Consider the following 18,389-nt stretch of genomic DNA (forward strand, 5'->3'; position numbering starts at 1 on the left):
CTGCACCAGCAGAATAGTGAGTGCAGCTCTGGAATATAATACAGGATGTAACTCAGGATCAGTACAGGATAAGTAATGTATGTACACAGTGACTGCACCAGCAGAATAGTGAGTGCAGCTCTGGAGTATAATACAGGATGTAACTCAGGATCAGTAATGTAATGTATGTACACAGTGACTGCACCAGCAGAATAGTGAGTGCAGCTCTGGAGGATAATACAGGATGTAACTCAGGATCAGTACAGGATAAGTAATGTATGTACACAGTGACTGCACCAGCAGAATAGTGAGTGCAGCTCTGGAGTATAATACAGGATGTAACTGAGGATCAGTACAGGATAAGTAATGTATGCACACAGTGACTGCATCCAGCAGAATAGAGAGTGCAGCTCTGGAGTATAATACATTATGTAACTGAGGATCAGTACAGGATAAGTAATGTATGGACCCCGTGGATCCGCCGTTTACACAGACTCGTTCTAGATGTTTCATGGTCTCATTACATTTATTGGTTTATTTATCTTTTACAGAAATGTCCAATAATCCAGAATGTTCCGGACTGAGCAGAAGCCATACCTCCCCCTGACGCCTTTACGTTATATAATCGCTGAGCCGGAGGTTGGAGAATCAGACGTCCGTCCTTTATCTCTCGCTTCGGCTCAAAAAACTGCCCCAAATCCCTGTGTGTGACGCGAGCCGCAGAGAAATAACTGCCCCCCGGGCCATCCGATGGTTCGGAATGGTTAATAATCCGGCATTAGTCTCATTGCCTGAGGGGCAGATTAACAGGATTTTTACAATATAAAAATAAATTGTAAAGTGTATGCAAGGATAATACCATTGTCTGAAGAGAGATGTGCATCCAGCGGATGATGGGAGTAGTAGTCCAGGTCTGCACTACAAGGGCCACTCTGTTCCAAGACCATCTTGACTCCACTGTACATTTCATGGTGAAAAGATCTACAACTTTCTCATAGTGTTTGAATTCCTCACCATCTTCAAGAGCTCTGCTTGCTGTCAGTGACATGCCTGATTGTTTTTCAATAGGATCTCAGAAAATTGAGTGGAGGTGTTGTCCACAGCAGCCTGATTTACACCATGTGACGACCCAGTCCTGCTCACACAGCAGGGCAGCTTGTTACAATGTATCAGTACAGGTGAAAGTTGTTTCCCTCACTAGGAGTGGTCTATACACTGTAACAAACACTCAGCTACGTTAGCAGGACGAGCTTTCAGCCTCTGGATGTAAACAATGAATTTTCCCATTCACCGACAGGAAGCAGAGATCCTTAAAAAAAGCAAAAGGAATTAGAAAGTTGCAGAACTAATTGTAGGAGCGGACAGGCCGCGGGGCGTTGTCACCTTAACCCGACCATCCTGCAGACCGTGTCATATACAGGAGTGGCCACCTCCCGCGCCGCATGAGTCCCGCGGGTCAGCACCTCTGTGAGCAACCCTGTATCCCCCCTGAGTCGTTGAAACTCCTCGCGGATGGGCGTCAGGTGGGCGATCACCGCCTCTGCCACTACCAGCTTGTACTGCGCGGTCTCCAGTCCGCGGCTCTGCCGCACCAGCTCCTCGGGGGTGAGGCCGCTCACCGCACTGTGGATAGCCACCAGGTTGGAGACGCCCGGTCGCCTTTCAGGGTCATAGGTCACCTCTGAGGTGCAGTCCGTCACAGCTTTGCGGAATTTCAGGACTATTTCATCCGGGGTGTCCGTCAGCCGCACGGTGGCCAGGTTTTGAGGGTCTGATTTTGACATCTTCACCAAAGGGTCTCGGAGGGAGCGGATCTTCTTGGCGCTGCCTGAAAACAGTTCACACATTGTGAGGTCAGTGAGGTCACCCAGCTTTCCCCACAGTTTGGGAGGATCACATACCTCCTGGGAAGATGCCATGTCACCCAGCTTTCCCAGATACTGATTAAACTACCCCCCACCTAAGCAATGGCCGTCACTTACTCATCAGAGCTCGGGGGATGGGGAAGAATTCTCCGTATTGGTTATTGAAGATCCGTGCCACATCCTGCGTCAGCTCCAAGTGCTGGGCCTGGTCATCGCCGACTGGAACGTGCGTGGACCTGTCACATACGGAGAGCGGACATTATAACCACACACCGGATCCCGCACCGCGGTCTGTACAGAAGAGCAGCTTCCTTACATCACAAGACAATAGCTCTGCTGACGCGTTTCAGGTCAGATCGGCCTGAGCCGTCTCATTACTGTATCACACAAAGACGCTGAACTTTACCGGAAATAAATGATTCCTTATATATATATACACCGCAAGAATACAACAATGACATTCCCTCCAGTATACCAGTATGGATTATTATACCCTATACCAGTATGAATTATTATACCGTATACCAGTATGAATTATTATACCGTATACCAGTATGAATTATTATACCGTATACCAGTATGAATTATTATACCGTATACCAGTATGAATTATTATACCGTATACCAGTATGAATTATTATACCGTATACCAGTATGAATTATTATACCCTATACCAGTATGAATTATTATACCGTATACCAGTATGAATTATTATACCGTATACCAGTATGAATTATTATACCGTATACCAGTATGAATTATTATACCGTATACCAGTATGAATTATTATACCGTATACCAGTAGGAATTATTATACCGTGTACCAGTATGAATTATTATACCCTATACCAGTATGAATTATTATACCGTATACCAGTATGAATAATTATACCGTATACCAGTATGAATAATTATACCGTATACCAGTATGAATTATTATACCGTATACCAGTATGAATAATTATACCCTATACCAGTATGAATTATTATACCGTATACCAGTAGGAATTATTATACCGTGTACCAGTAAGAATTATACCGTATACCAGTAGGAATTATTATGCTGTATACCAGTATGAATTGTTATACCGTATACCAGTATCAATTATTACACCGTATACCAGTATGGATTATTATACTGTATACCAGTATGAATTATTATACCGTATACCAGTATGGATTATTATACCGTATACCAGTATGGATTATTATACCGTATAGCAGTAGGAATATTATACCGTATACCAGTATGGAATATTATACCGTATACCAGTATGGAATATTATACCGTATACCAGTATGGAATATTATACCGTATACCAGTATGGAATATTATACCGTATACCAGTATGGAATATTATACCGTATACCAGTATGGAATATTATACCGTATACCAGTATGGAATATTATACCGTATACCAGTATGGAATATTATACCGTATACCAGTATGGAATATTATACCGTATACCAGTATGGAATATTATACCGTATACCAGTATGGAATATTATACCGTATACCAGTATGGAATATTATACCGTACACCAGTATGGAATATTATTTCATCCTAAAGCTTACCCATTGACTACACTACATCCCCTAGAACCACTAATAAGGCCCTGATTTCGGACTCTTCTGCACAGTAATCAGAGTCCAGATCTCCAGTCTTTATTGTCCGGCTTCCCCGAGCACTCGGAGCTCTGCAGTTGGCGCCTGCGCGGCCGCCCTGACAATGTATTACAGCACAGCTCTGAGCGCTGACCGGGGGCTGCTCATGTCAGGTGACAGATTCCCTTTAATAAAATAAATTCATCTTAATCCATTATAATCATTAATACACCAATCAGCGGACGCGTTCCGGGTTCCGCCCGCCTCTGACGGCTGCTACTACTTTGACGCGTTTTTAGAGCCACAATAAGCAGATGCGTTTCAGGCTGGGCGCGGTTTGCGGCTACTCTTTATTACATCACAGGAGGAAGTCAGCAATGTGCCGATGCGTTTCGGACTGAAATGGTCTTCGGTAACTTATTGTCTAAAACCATTACGCATTTTTGGTCACATGACCCTTAGTTCTAGCTCCTTTATTACATCACAGCCTGAAATCGACATTGACCTGACGCGTTTCAGGGCAGAATGAAAAGAGCCCTAACCAAGGGCCGGTGAGAGCAGACGTGGGGCCCCCATAGAACTTACTTACTGGTAGAGCAGGATATCCGCCACCTGCAGCACAGGGTAGATGAAGAGCCCGACGCTCCCCTCGTTCTTCTGGCTCTGACTTTTCATCTGTAAATCAAGGAAAAGCCTCATGTCTGCACTGATTTTACTATATACTCCAGTCACATCCAGAGCTGCATTCACACTGGTTTCCGGTTCTCTCTCAGGTAGTCTCCGGTCATCTCCCCTCGCTGGTGTCGCACTGTGGGAGATTCGTGGCAGTCTTACATAGGAAAAGACTACTGTGAATGCAGCTCTGGCTGTGACTGGAGTAGGACACAATGTAGCAGGATTCTAGATGCAGCTCTGGCAGTAACTAGACATCCGGCTTTCCCAGCCACTGACCTTCCACTGCGGCAGATGGCGGAGCCGTGGCATTGAGGTCAGGCAGCTCAGAATCCATCCCAGCTCGGCATGCTCCGGGACCTGGAGGACAGAAGGGAATCCATATGAGATCAGAACCCCCTCCCCCGCATCATGTAGATCTGCAGCTTAGACATGTACTGACCTGGGACTGCTGGAAGAGGCAGCTCTTGTCAGGGTTCACCCCACATGCCAACAGGCAGGCGGCCATGTCCAGCACGCTCCTCCGCAGGGCGTCCGGGTCCTGGGGCACAGTGATGGAGTGCAGGTCCACAATGCTGTACAGGACCGAGCCGAACTCCTCCTGCAGCCGCGCCCAGCTCTGCAGCGCCCCCAGGTAGTTACCCAGGTGCGGGATCCCGGTGGGCTGGATCCCCGAAAAGACGCGAGGGGCGGGGCTCTGCAATGGCGGAGGAGAAACTGAGGCACCATACATGTAACAGATACTACCTGCAGTCCTATGTAACACCACAGATAACACAGTGATAGTTCCCTGTGTATAGATAATGTAGTAGATGTCACCTGCAGTCCTATGTAACACCACAGATAACACAGTGATAGTTCCCTGTGTATAGATAATGTAGTAGATGTCACCTGCAGTCCTATGTAACACCACATATAACACAGTGATATCTCTCTGAGTACAGATAATGTAGTAGATGTCACCTGCAGTCCTATGTAACACCACACATAACACAGTGATGGCTCTCTGAGTCCAGATAATGTAGTAGATGTCCCCTGCAGTCCTATGTAACACCACAGATAACACGGTGATAACTCTCTGAGTACAGATAATGTAGTAGATGTCACCTGCAGTCCTATGTAACACCACAGATAACACAGTGATAACTCTCTGAGTACAGATAATGTAGTAGATGTCACCTGCAGTCCTATGTAACACCACATATAACACAGTGATATCTCTCTGAGTCCAGATAATGTAGTAGATGTCACCTGCAGTCCTATGTAACACCACAGATAACACAATGATATCTCTCTGAGTACAGATAATGTAGTAGATGTCACCTGCAGTCCTATGTAACACCACACATAACACAGTGATGGCTCTCTGAGTCCAGATAATGTAGTAGATGTCACCTGCAGTCCTATGTAACACCACAGATAACACAGTGATAGTTCCCTGTGTATAGATAATGTAGTAGATGTCACCTGCAGTCCTATGTAACACCACAGATAACACGGTGATAACTCTCTGAGTACAGATAATGTAGTAGATGTCACCTGCAGTCCTATGTAACACCACAGATAACACAGTGATAACTCTCTGAGTACAGATAATGTAGTAGATGTCACCTGCAGTCCTATGTAACACCACACATAACACAGTGATATCTCTCTGAGTACAGATAATGTAGTAGATGTCACCTGCAGTCCTATGTAACACCACACATAACACAGTGATAACTCTCTGAGTACAGATAATGTAGTAGATGTCACCTGCAGTCCTATGTAACTCCACAGATAACACAGTGATAGCTCTCTGAGTACAGATAATGTAGTAGATGTCACCTGCAGTCCTATGTAACACCACAGATAACACAGTGATAACTCTCTGAGTACAGATAATGTAGTAGATGTCACCTGCAGTCCTATGTAACACCACAGATAACACAGTGATAACTCTCTTAGTACAGATAATGTAGTAGATGTCACCTGCAGTCCTATGTAACACCACACATAACACAGTGATATCCGAGTACAGATGATGTAGTAGATGTCACCTGCAGTCCTATGTAACACCACAGATAACACAGTGATATCCGAGTACAGATAATGTAGTGGATGTCACCTGCAGTCCTATGTAACACCACAGATAACACAATGATATCCGAGTACAGATAATGTAGTAGATGCCTCCTGCAGTCCTATGTAACACCACACATAACACAGTGACACAGATACCGTTCGCGCTGAGCGGTCAGTATGGCGCACACCCCCCGCGGTCTCCCTGACAGGGAAGATAAATGGCCGCTTCCCCCTGAGCTGCCGGACGCTGACCCTGGAGTGACTGAACATGGTCGGGGTGATTAATGAGGATGATGGAAGTGGGGAGCCGAGCCCCCTCCCCCACACACGTGTGCTCCGCGGCCTCTGACCCCACAGAGGTTTGGATTTCGGGAAGTGACCCCCATAACACTGGAGAGGTCTCCCCGTTACTGTTTGTATGAAGCAGTGATTGGGGCAGAGATAACGGCGCCCCCCCCACTGCATGTAATATGTGCCGCCATAATACCGCAGGAACGGGCGAGTCCGGCCGCTGTTACCCTGTAAACCACAGACGGTACAGAACCAGCACAGAGTCCGGATCCCAGACAGACACATTGCATCAGCGCTGAGAGGGATAACGGAGACATGGCGGACAGGAGGCTGCCTTTAACCCTGTCAGTGACTGACAGAGAGAAGCAGAACGTCTTCTGCACAGATCCGATATTCCGTCCATTTTTTTTTTGTGACGGAATAATGGAAAAGTCAAAGCAAATGTGAAAACCGCGAGATGAGCGAATCAATCTGTACAAATCAAATTGGAGGAAAAAAATATAAAAAAACAGCCTCCTTGAGCAGAGAGGAGCTGACCCCCACCAGAACTGGACATCTTGCCTGTCCCTTGACACTAGAGGGCGGTGCAGACAGACTGACCATCAGCGGTTCTATAATCTGACACTAGAGGGCGCTCTGCGGACAGACTGACCGTCAGCGGTTCTATAATCTGACACTAGAGGGTGCTCTGCAGACAGACTGACCATCAGCGGCTCTATAATCTGACACTAGAGGGCGCTCTGCCGACAGACTGACCATCAGCGGTTCTATAATCTGACACTAGAGGGCGCTCTGCCGACAGACTGACCATCAGCGGTTCTATAATCTGACACTAGAGGGCGCTCTGCAGACAGACTAACCGTCAGCAATTCTATAATCTGACACTAGAGGGCGCTCTGCAGACAGATTGACCGTCAGCGGTTCTATAATCTGACACTAGAGGGCGCTCTGCAGACAGACTGACCGTCAGCAATTCTATAATCTGACACTAGAGGGCGCTCTGCAGACAGACTGACCGTCAGCGGTTCTATAATCTGACACTAGAGGGCGTTCTGCAGACAGACCGACCATCAGCAGTTCTATAATCTGACACTAGAGGGCGCTCTGCAGACAGACTGACCATCAGCAATTCTATAATCTGACACTAGAGGGCGCTCTGCAGACAGACTGACCGTCAGCGGTTCTATAATCGGACACTAGAGGGCGGTGCAGACAGACTGACCGTCAGCGGTTCTATAATCTGACACTAGAGGGCGCTCTGCGGACAGACTGACCGTCAGCGGTTCTATAATCGGACACTAGAGGGCGGTGCAGACAGACTGACCGTCAGCGGTTCTATAATCTGACACTAGAGGGCGCTCTGCAGACAGACTGACCATCAGCGGTTCTATAATCTGACACTAGAGGGCGCTCTGCAGACAGACTGACCATCAGCAATTCTATAATCTGACACTAGAGGGCGCTCTGCAGACAGACTGACCGTCAGCGGTTCTATAATCTGACACTAGAGGGCGCTCTGCAGACAGACCGACCATCAGCGGTTCTATAATCTGACACTAGAGGGCGTTCTGCAGACAGACCGACCATCAGCGGCTCTATAATCTGACACTAGAGGGCGCTCTGCAGACAGACCGACCATCAGCGGTTCTATAATCTGACACTAGAGGGCGCTCTTCAGACAGACTGACCATCAGCGGTTCTATAATCTGACACTAGAGGGCGCTCTTCAGACAGACTGACCATCAGCGGCTCTATAATCTGACACTAGAGGGCGCTCTGCAGACAGACCGACCATCAGCGGTTCTATAATCTGACACTAGAGGGCGCTCTTCAGACAGACTGACCATCAGCGGTTCTATAATCTGACACTAGAGGGCGCTCTGCCGACAGACTGACCATCAGCGGTTCTATAATCTGACACTAGAGGGCGCTCTGCCGACAGACTGACCATCAGCGGTTCTATAATCTGACACTAGAGGGCGCTCTGCCGACAGACTGACCATCAGCGGTTCTATAATCTGACACTAGAGGGCGCTCTGCGGACAGACTGACCATCAGCGGTTCTATAATCTGACACTAGAGGGCGCTCTGCCGACAGACTGACCATCAGCGGTTCTATAATCTGACACTAGAGGGCGCTCTGCCGACAGACTGACCATCAGCGGTTCTATAATCTGACACTAGAGGGCGCTCTGCAGACAGACCGACCATCAGCGGTTCTATAATCTGACACTAGAGGGCGCTCTGCAGACAGACTGACCGTCAGCGGTTCTATAATCTGACACTAGAGGGCGCTCTGCGGACAGACCGACCATCAGCGGTTCTATAATCTGACACTAGAGGGCGCTCTGCGGACAGACTGACCGTCAGCAATTCTATAATCTGACACAAGAGGGCGCTCTGCAGACAGACCGACCATCAGCGGTTCTATAATCTGACGGCGCTCATCACGTGACTAATCATGTGACCGGGCAGTTGTCCATCATCTCAGTCCCCCGCTCTTACCTGAGCCCCGCGCTGCGGGTGAGCGGTCAGAGTGCGGACTCCACTGCTCAGCCGGCCCCGCACAGCACGCCTCACTATGGACAGCGCCATCTTTATGACGTCAGTACGAGGGGTGACAGCGGCCATGATGTCATGTGATCGTGGAAGAGGCCGAATCAGAGGGATCACGTGACAGGATCAGCTCCCGCCAGTACAGAGTGTCAGTGGGTACGAGCAGCACAGAGTGTTTTAGCGCGTATCATAAGTAATGGCAGCAGAATGAGCCTTCTTTATTGTGTCCAGCTGGGGGTTGTAGTGCTCAGTAAAGTGTCATGGTGCCCGCTGTGTCTGCGCCCTCCACACAGCACGGGGTGACGTGTGACCCGCTGGACCACGACTCTGTCCCCTCCCCTCCGGACCCCCCTCCCCTCCGGACCCCTCTGTCCTCCCCTCCGGACTCCTCTGTCCTCCCCTCCGGACCCCTCTGTCCTCCCCTCCGGACCCCTCTGTCCTCCCCTCCGGACCCCTCTGTCCTCCCCTCCGGACCCCTCTGTCCTCCCCTCCTGACCCCTCTGTCCTCCCCTCCGGACCCCTCTGTCCTCCCCTCCTGACCCCTCTGTCCTCCCCTCCGGACCCCTCTGTCCTCCCCTCCGGACCCCTCTGTCCTCCCCTCCGGACCCCTCTGTCCTCCCCTCCTGACCCCTCTGTCCTCCCCTCCGGACCCCCCGTGTAATGTCACACATGTAATGCAGCCCCCCGTGTAATGTCACATGTAATGCAGCCCCCCGTGTAATGTCACACATGTAATGCAGCCCCCCGTGTGATATCACACATGTAATGCAGCCCCCGTGTAATGTCACATGTAATGCAGCCCCCCGTGTAATGTCACACATGTAATGCAGCCCTCCGTGTAATGTCACATGTAATGCAGCCCCCCGTGTAATGTCACACATGTAATGCAGCCCTCCGTGTAATGTCACATGTAATGCAGCCCCCCGTGTAATGTTACATGTAATGCAGCCCTCCGTGTAATGTCACACATGTAATGCAGCCCCCCGTGTAATGTCACATGTAATGCAGCCCTCCGTGTAATGTCACACATGTAATGCAGCCCCCCGTGTAATGTCACACATGTAATGCAGCCCCCCGTGTGATATCACACATGTAATGCAGCCCCCCGTGTAATGTCACACATGTAATGCAGCCCCCCGTGTAATGTCACATGTAATGCAGCCCCCCGTGTAATGTCACACATGTAATGCAGCCCCCCGTGTAATGTCACACATGTAATGCAGCCCCCCGTGTGATATCACACATGTAATGCAGCCCTCCGTGTAATGTCACATGTAATGCAGCCCCCCGTGTAATGTCACACATGTAATGCAGCCCTCCGTGTAATGTCACACATGTAATGCAGCCCCCCGTGTAATGTCACACATGTAATGCAGCCCCCCGTGTAATGTCACACATGTAATGCAGCCCCCCGTGTAATGTCACATGTAATGCAGCCCCCCGTGTAATGTCACACATGTATTGCAGCCCCCCGTGTAATGTCACATGTAATGCAGCCCCCCGTGTAATGTCACATGTAATGCAGCCCCCCGTGTAATGTCACATGTAATGCAGCCCCCCGTGTAATGTCACACATGTAATGCAGCCCCCCGTGTAATGTCACATGTAATACAGCCCCCCGTGTAATGTCACATGTAATACAGCCCCCCGTGTAATGTCACACATGTAATGCAGCCCCCCGTGTAATGTCACACATGTAATGCAGCCCCCCGTGTAATGTCACACATGTAATGCAGCCCCCCGTGTAATGTCACATGTAATGCAGCCCCCCGTGTAATGTCACATGTAATGCAGCCCCCCGTGTAATGTCACACATGTAATGCAGCCCCCCGTGTAATGTCACACATGTAATGCAGCCCCCCGTGTAATGTCACACATGTAATGCAGCCCCCCGTGTAATGTCACATGTAATGCAGCCCCCCGTGTAATGTCACACATGTATTGCAGCCCCCCGTGTAATGTCACATGTAATGCAGCCCCCCGTGTAATGTCACATGTAATGCAGCCCCCCGTGTAATGTCACATGTAATGCAGCCCCCCGTGTAATGTCACACATGTAATGCAGCCCCCCGTGTGATATCACACATGTAATGCAGCCCCCCGTGTAATGTCACACATGTAATGCAGCCCCCCGTGTAATGTCACATGTAATGCAGCCCCCCGTGTAATGTCACACATGTATTGCAGCCCCCCGTGTAATGTCACACATGTACAGACGTCCTCACCTTATATCACCCGTGTCAGTTACGTGTGACCGCCATCAGCAGGGGAGGAGGATGTGGTGCTGATTATCTGTCAGTCACCGTCGTCAGCAGAGACGTACATGACTTCATCAGAATGGGCTTAATCTTGTAAGGGTTTCCACATGTCATGGCGGCCGCCAGGGGCGATCACTTAGACGCGGGCAGCGTCTGACGTGTCATATAACCGATTACATTATATAACATGGTTATTACAGCCTGCAGCACATTGTGCTCACTCCTAACCTTATTATCAGGGTCCTGGGGGAGGGGGCGATGGCTGCAAATCATTACACGGGTCACCTCGCTCTAGAATATGCCACAGCGCGCCTCATGCCTCCTGCCAGCCCTCAGTCCCTCCAGGTACACTGAATTACAGGCCGGAGGAGCCACCGACTCCAGCCACAAGCTCTGTGAGACAAGGGTCTGCCACCTGCAGAGATATAGGAAAGTGTGGATGCAGGAGACGAGGGGGTGCCAACTGGGAGATGTGTGCCAGAGGCTGGATGTTATACACTGTGGTAATGGCAGACTGCACGGCTAGAGGCTGGATGTTATACACTGTGGTAATGGTAGACTGCACGGCTAGAGGCTGGATGTTATACACTGTGGTAATGGTAGACTGCATGGCTAGAGGCTGGATGTTATACTGTGGTAATGGTAGACTGCATGGCCAGAGGCTGGATGTTATACACTGTGGTAATGGTAGACTGCACGGCTAGAGGCTGGATGTTATACACTGTGGTAATGGTAGACTGCACGGCTAGAGGCTGGATGTTATACACTGTGGTAATGGTAGACTGCACGGCTAGAGGCTGGATGTTACACACCTGTGGTAATGGTAGACTGCATGGCTAGAGGCTGGATGTTATACACTGTGGTAATGGCAGACTGCATGGCTAGAGGCTGGATGTTATACACTGTGGTAATGGTAGACTGCATGGCTAGAGGCTGGATGTTATACACTGTGGTAATGGTAGACTGCACGGCTAGAGGCTGGATGTTATACACTGTGGTAATGGTAGACTGCACGGCTAGAGGCTGGATGTTATACACTGTAGTAATGGTAGACTGCATGGCTAGAGGCTGGATGTTATACACTGTGGTAATGGTAGACTGCACGGCTAGAGGCTGGATGTTATACACTGTGGTAATGGTAGACTGTATGGCTAGAGGCTGGATGTTATACACCTGTGGTAATGGTAGACTGCATGGCTAGAGACTGGATGTTATACACCTGTGGTAATGGTAGACTGCATGGCTAGAGGCTGGATGTTATACACTGTGGTAATGGTGGACTGCATGGCTAGAGGCTGGATGTTATACACTGGTAATGGTAGACTGCATGGCTAGAGGCTGGATGTTATACACTGTGGTAATGGTAGACTGCATGGCTAGAGGCTGGATGTTATACACTGTGGTAATGGCAGACTGCACGGCTAGAGGCTGGATGTTATACACTGTGGTAATGGCAGACTGCATGGCTGGAGGCTGGATGTTATACACTGTGGTAATGGCAGACTGCTTATCCAGGGGCTGGATCTTACATGGTAGAATGCATGTATGAGTGGGGTATGGCCTAGGTGGCCCAACAATTTTAAGATTACTGATGCCAAAATACAGGCAGGTTACTCCTGAAAACTGCTCAGAGTTGATGCAGATTTCTGATTCTGGGCACAGACTTCCTGAGATGTGACAAAGTTATTAAGATGCGTGCACATCATCCATCTCTTGTCAGCACAGTCTAGATCAAGGAGGAAACTCACTAAGACTGACGCTTCATACTCCAGTCTTAAAATTCAACTGACAAATTTATTAAAAGGAGTTCCTAGGGGATGTAGAACATGGCTGGCTGTCTCTAGAGGATGTATGAGATGGCTGACTGTCTCTAGAGGATGTATGAGATGGCTGACTGTCTCTAGAGGATGTATGAGATGGCTGCCTGTCTCTAGAGGATGTATGAGATGGCTGCCTGTCTCTAGAGGATGTATAAGATGGCTGACTGTCTCTAGAGGATGTATGAGATGGCTGACTGTCTCTAGAGGATGTATGAGATGGCTGACTGTCTCTAGAGGATGTATGAGATGGCTGACTGTCTCTAGAGGATGTATGAGATGGCTGACTGTCTCTAGAGGATGTATGAGATGGCTGACTGTCTCTAGAGGATGTATGAGATGGCTGACTGTCTCTAGAGGATGTATGAGATGGCTGACTGTCTCTAGAGGATGTATGAGATGGCTGACTGTCTCTAGAGGATGTATGAGATGGCTGACTGTCTCTAGAGGATGTATGAGATGGCTGACTGTCTCTAGAGGATGTATGAGATGGCTGACTGTCTCTAGAGGATGTATGAGATGGCTGACTGTCTCTAGAGGATGTATGAGATGGCTGACTGTCTCTAGAGGATGTATGAGATGGCTGACTGTCTCTAGAGGATGTATGAGATGGCTGACTGTCTCTAGAGGATGTATGAGATGGCTGACTGTCTCTAGAGGATGTATGAGATGGCTGACTGTCTCTAGAGGATGTATGAGATGGCTGACTGTCTCTAGAGGATGTATGAGATGGCTGACTGTCTCTAGAGGATGTATGAGATGGCTGACTGTCTCTAGAGGATGTATGAGATGGCTGACTGTCTCTAGAGGATGTATGAGATGGCTGACTGTCTCTAGAGGATGTATGAGATGGCTGACTGTCTCTAGAGGATGTATGAGATGGCTGACTGTCTCTAGAGGATGTATGAGATGGCTGACTGTCTCTAGAGGATGTATGAGATGGCTGACTGTCTCTAGAGGATGTATGAGATGGCTGACTGTCTCTAGGGGATGTATGAGATGGCTGACTGTCTCTAGAGGATGTATGAGATGGCTGACTGTCTCTAGAGGATGTATGAGATGGCTGACTGTCTCTAGAGGATGTATGAGATGGCTGACTGTCTCTAGGGGATGTATGAGATGGCTGACTGTCTCTAGGGGATGTATGAGATGGCTGACTGTCTCTAGGGGATGTATGAGATGGCTGACTGTCTCTAGAGGATGTATGAGATGGCTGACTGTCTCTAGGGGATGTATGAGATGGCTGACTGTCTCTAGGGGATGTATGAGATGGCTGACTGTCTCTAGGGGATGTATGAGATGGCTGACTGTCTCTAGGGGATGTATGAGATGGCTGACTGTCTCTAGAGGATGTATGAGATGGCTGACTGTCTCTAGAGGATGTATGAGATGGCTGACTGTCTCTAGAGGATGTATGAGATGGCTGACTGTCTCTAGAGGATGTATGAGATGGCTGACTGTCTCTAGAGGATGTATGAGATGGCTGACTGTCTCTAGGGGATGTATGAGATGGCTGACTGTCTCTAGGGGATGTATGAGATGGCTGACTGTCTCTAGGGGATGTATGAGATGGCTGACTGTCTCTAGGGGATGTATGAGATGGCTGACTGTCTCTAGGGGATGTATGAGATGGCTGACTGTCTCTAGGGGATGTATGAGATGGCTGACTGTCTCTAGAGGATGTATGAGATGGCTGACTGTCTCTAGGGGATGTATGAGATGGCTGACTGTCTCTAGGGGATGTATGAGATGGCTGACTGTCTCTAGGGGATGTATGAGATGGCTGACTGTCTCTAGAGGATGTATGAGATGGCTGACTGTCTCTAGAGGATGTATGAGATGGCTGACTGTCTCTAGAGGATGTATGAGATGGCTGACTGTCTCTAGAGGATGTATGAGATGGCTGACTGTCTCTAGAGGATGTATGAGATGGCTGACTGTCTCTAGAGGATGTATGAGATGGCTGACTGTCTCTAGAGGATGTATGAGATGGCTGACTGTCTCTAGGGGATGTATGAGATGGCTGACTGTCTCTAGGGGATGTATGAGATGGCTGACTGTCTCTAGGGGATGTATGAGATGGCTGACTGTCTCTAGGGGATGTATGAGATGGCTGACTGTCTCTAGGGGATGTATGAGATGGCTGACTGTCTCTAGGGGATGTATGAGATGGCTGACTGTCTCTAGAGGATGTATGAGATGGCTGACTGTCTCTAGGGGATGTATGAGATGGCTGACTGTCTCTAGGGGATGTATGAGATGGCTGACTGTCTCTAGGGGATGTATGAGATGGCTGACTGTCTCTAGAGGATGTATGAGATGGCTGACTGTCTCTAGAGGATGTATGAGATGGCTGACTGTCTCTAGAGGATGTATGAGATGGCTGACTGTCTCTAGAGGATGTATGAGATGGCTGACTGTCTCTAGAGGATGTATGAGATGGCTGACTGTCTCTAGAGGATGTATGAGATGGCTGACTGTCGCTGCCTGCCTCTAGGAGATGTCCGTCCTCTAATCCCCTCAGCTCTTCGTTACACCGATTTATTGGCGACCAGACCCCCATATGTGACAGTCAGAGGGGATTAGATGGAGAGCGATCGTCTTCTCTACACTGATCTGGATAAAAGACCCCCATATGTGGCAGTCAGAGAGCAGATACACTGTGACTGAACGGGGGTCATTACCGGCACGGACGTCCTGGGGTCCGGTGCAGTTACACGGGGAGAGACGGACCTCTGGCCCCATTGTCCCCCCTTCCCTCCTCCACAGGAGATGTCGCCTTTGCAAACTAGATCGCTGGTGAGATCTGCGGGAATGTGCAGCCCCCCCCCTCACCTGGCTGTATGGCAGCTGAGCGGACATGTTGCAGACAGGTGACATATAGAGCGGACACGGTGCAGACAGGTGACATATAGAGCGGACACGGTGCAGACAGGTGACATATAGAGCGGACACGGAGCAGACAGGTGACATATAGAGCGGACACGGAGCAGACAGGTGACATATAGAGCGGACACGGTGCAGACAGGTGACATACAGAGCGGACACGGTGCAGACAGGTGACATATAGAGCGGACACGGTGCAGACAGGTGACATATAGAGCGGACACGGTGCAGACAGGTGACGCAGAGAGGACATGGTGCAGACAGGTGACATATAGAGCGGACACGGAGCAGACAGGTGACATATAGAGCGGACACGGAGCAGACAGGTGACATATAGAGCGGACACGGTGCAGACAGGTGACATACAGAGCGGACACGGTGCAGACAGGTGACATATAGAGCGGACACGGTGCAGACAGGTGACATATAGAGCGGACACGGTGCAGACAGGTGACGCAGAGAGGACATGGTGCAGACAGGTGACATATAGAGCGGACACGGTGCAGACAGGTGACATATAGAGCGGACATGGTGCAGACAGGTGACATATAGAGCGGACACGGAGCAGACAGGTGACATATAGAGCGGACACGGTGCAGACAGGTGACATACAGAGCGGACACGGTGCAGACAGGTGACATATAGAGCGGACACGGTGCAGACAGGTGACGCAGAGAGGACACGGAGCAGACAGGTGACATATAGAGCGGACACGGTACAGACAGGTGACATACAGAGCGGACACGGAGCAGACAGGTGACATACAGAGCGGACACGGTACAGACAGGTGACATACAGAGCGGACACGGTGCAGACAGGTGACATACAGAGCGGACACGGTGCAGACAGGTGACATATAGAGCGGACATGGTGCAGACAGGTGACATATAGAGCGGACACGGTGCAGACAGGTGACATATAGAGCGGACACGGTGCAGACAGGTGACATATAGAGCGGACATGGTGCAGACAGGTGACATATAGAGCGGACACGGTGCAGACAGGTGACATATAGAGCGGACACGGTGCAGACAGGTGACGCAGAGAGGACACGGAGCAGACAGGTGACATATAGAGCGGACACGGTACAGACAGGTGACATACAGAGCGGACACGGAGCAGACAGGTGACATACAGAGCGGACACGGTACAGACAGGTGACATACAGAGCGGACACGGTGCAGACAGGTGACATACAGAGCGGACACGGTGCAGACAGGTGACATATAGAGCGGACACGGTGCAGACAGGTGACATATAGAGCGGACACTGTGCAGACAGGTGACATATAGAGCGGACACGGTGCAGACTGGTGACATATAGAGCGGACACGGTGCAGACAGGTGACATACAGAGCGGACACGGAGCAGACAGGTGACATATAGAGCGGACACGGTGCAGACTGGTGACATATAGAGCGGACACGGTGCAGACAGGTGACATACAGAGCGGACACGGAGCAGACTGGTGACATATAGAGCGGACACGGAGCAGACAGGTGACATACAGAGCGGACACGGAGCAGACAGGTGACATATAGAGCGGACACGGTGCAGACAGGTGACGCAGAGAGGACACGGAGCAGACAGGTGACATACAGAGCGGACACGGAGCAGACAGGTGACATATAGAGCGGACACGGAGCAGACAGGTGACATACAGAGCGGACACGGAGCAGACAGGTGACATATAGAGCGGACACGGAGCAGACAGGTGACATATAGAGCGGACACAGAGCAGACAGGTGACATATAGAGCGGACACGGTGCAGACAGGTGACATATAGAGCGGACACGGAGCAGACAGGTGACATACAGAGCGGACACGGAGCAGACAGGTGACATATAGAGCGGACACGGTGCAGACTGGTGACATATAGAGCGGACACGGAGCAGACAGGTGACATACAGAGCGGACACGGAGACGACAGGTGACATATAGAGCGGACACGGTGCAGACAGGTGACGCAGAGAGGACACGGAGCAGACAGGTGACATATAGAGCGGACACGGTGCAGACAGGTGACATATAGAGCGGACACGGTGCAGACAGGTGACATATAGAGCGGACACGGTGCAGACAGGTGACATATAGAGCGGACACGGTGCAGACAGGTGACATATAGAGCGGACACGGTGCAGACAGGTGACATACAGAGCGGACACGGTGCAGACAGGTGACATATAGAGCGGACACGGTGCAGACAGGTGACATATAGAGCGGACACGGTGCAGACAGGTGACATATAGAGCGGACACGGTGCAGACAGGTGACATATAGAGCGGACACGGTGCAGACAGGTGACATATAGAGCGGACACGGTGCAGACAGGTGACATATAGAGCGGACACGGTGCAGACAGGTGACATACAGAGCGGACACGGTGCAGACA

The 18,389-nt window shown here is 49.9% G+C and overlaps 1 protein-coding gene across 1 annotated transcript; it reads right to left on the reverse strand.

Moving 5' to 3' along the window:
• Window positions 1–497: 497 nt before the first annotated feature.
• WARS2 (tryptophanyl tRNA synthetase 2, mitochondrial) lies at window positions 498–9,085 on the reverse strand. The gene is made up of 6 exons (XM_040422797.1): window positions 8,986–9,085; window positions 4,568–4,822; window positions 4,405–4,485; window positions 4,043–4,128; window positions 1,962–2,080; window positions 498–1,807 (listed from the first exon to the last, which is right to left on the reverse strand). Exons 1-6 carry the CDS (start codon window positions 9,073–9,075, stop codon window positions 1,359–1,361), a joined length of 1,080 nt encoding a protein of 359 aa, XP_040278731.1. The 5' UTR covers window positions 9,076–9,085; the 3' UTR covers window positions 498–1,358.
• Between the last annotated feature and the right edge of the window lie 9,304 nt (window positions 9,086–18,389).

This window comes from Bufo bufo, chromosome 3 (genome assembly GCF_905171765.1).
Source record: "Bufo bufo chromosome 3, aBufBuf1.1, whole genome shotgun sequence".
Taxonomy (NCBI): Eukaryota; Metazoa; Chordata; class Amphibia; order Anura; family Bufonidae; genus Bufo; species Bufo bufo.

Coding starts and splice junctions, on each gene's coding strand:
- WARS2 (XM_040422797.1), bottom strand. CDS start 9,075: ATGGCGCTGTCCATAGTGAGGCGTGCTGTGCGGGGCCGGCTGAGCAGT. Junction 4,129..4,404: donor GCCATCTGCCGCAGTGGAAG/GTCAGTGGCTGG, acceptor CTTGATTTACAG/ATGAAAAGTCAGAGCCAGAA. Junction 2,081..4,042: donor GCGGATATCCTGCTCTACCA/GTAAGTAAGTTC, acceptor CGTATGTGACAG/GTCCACGCACGTTCCAGTCG.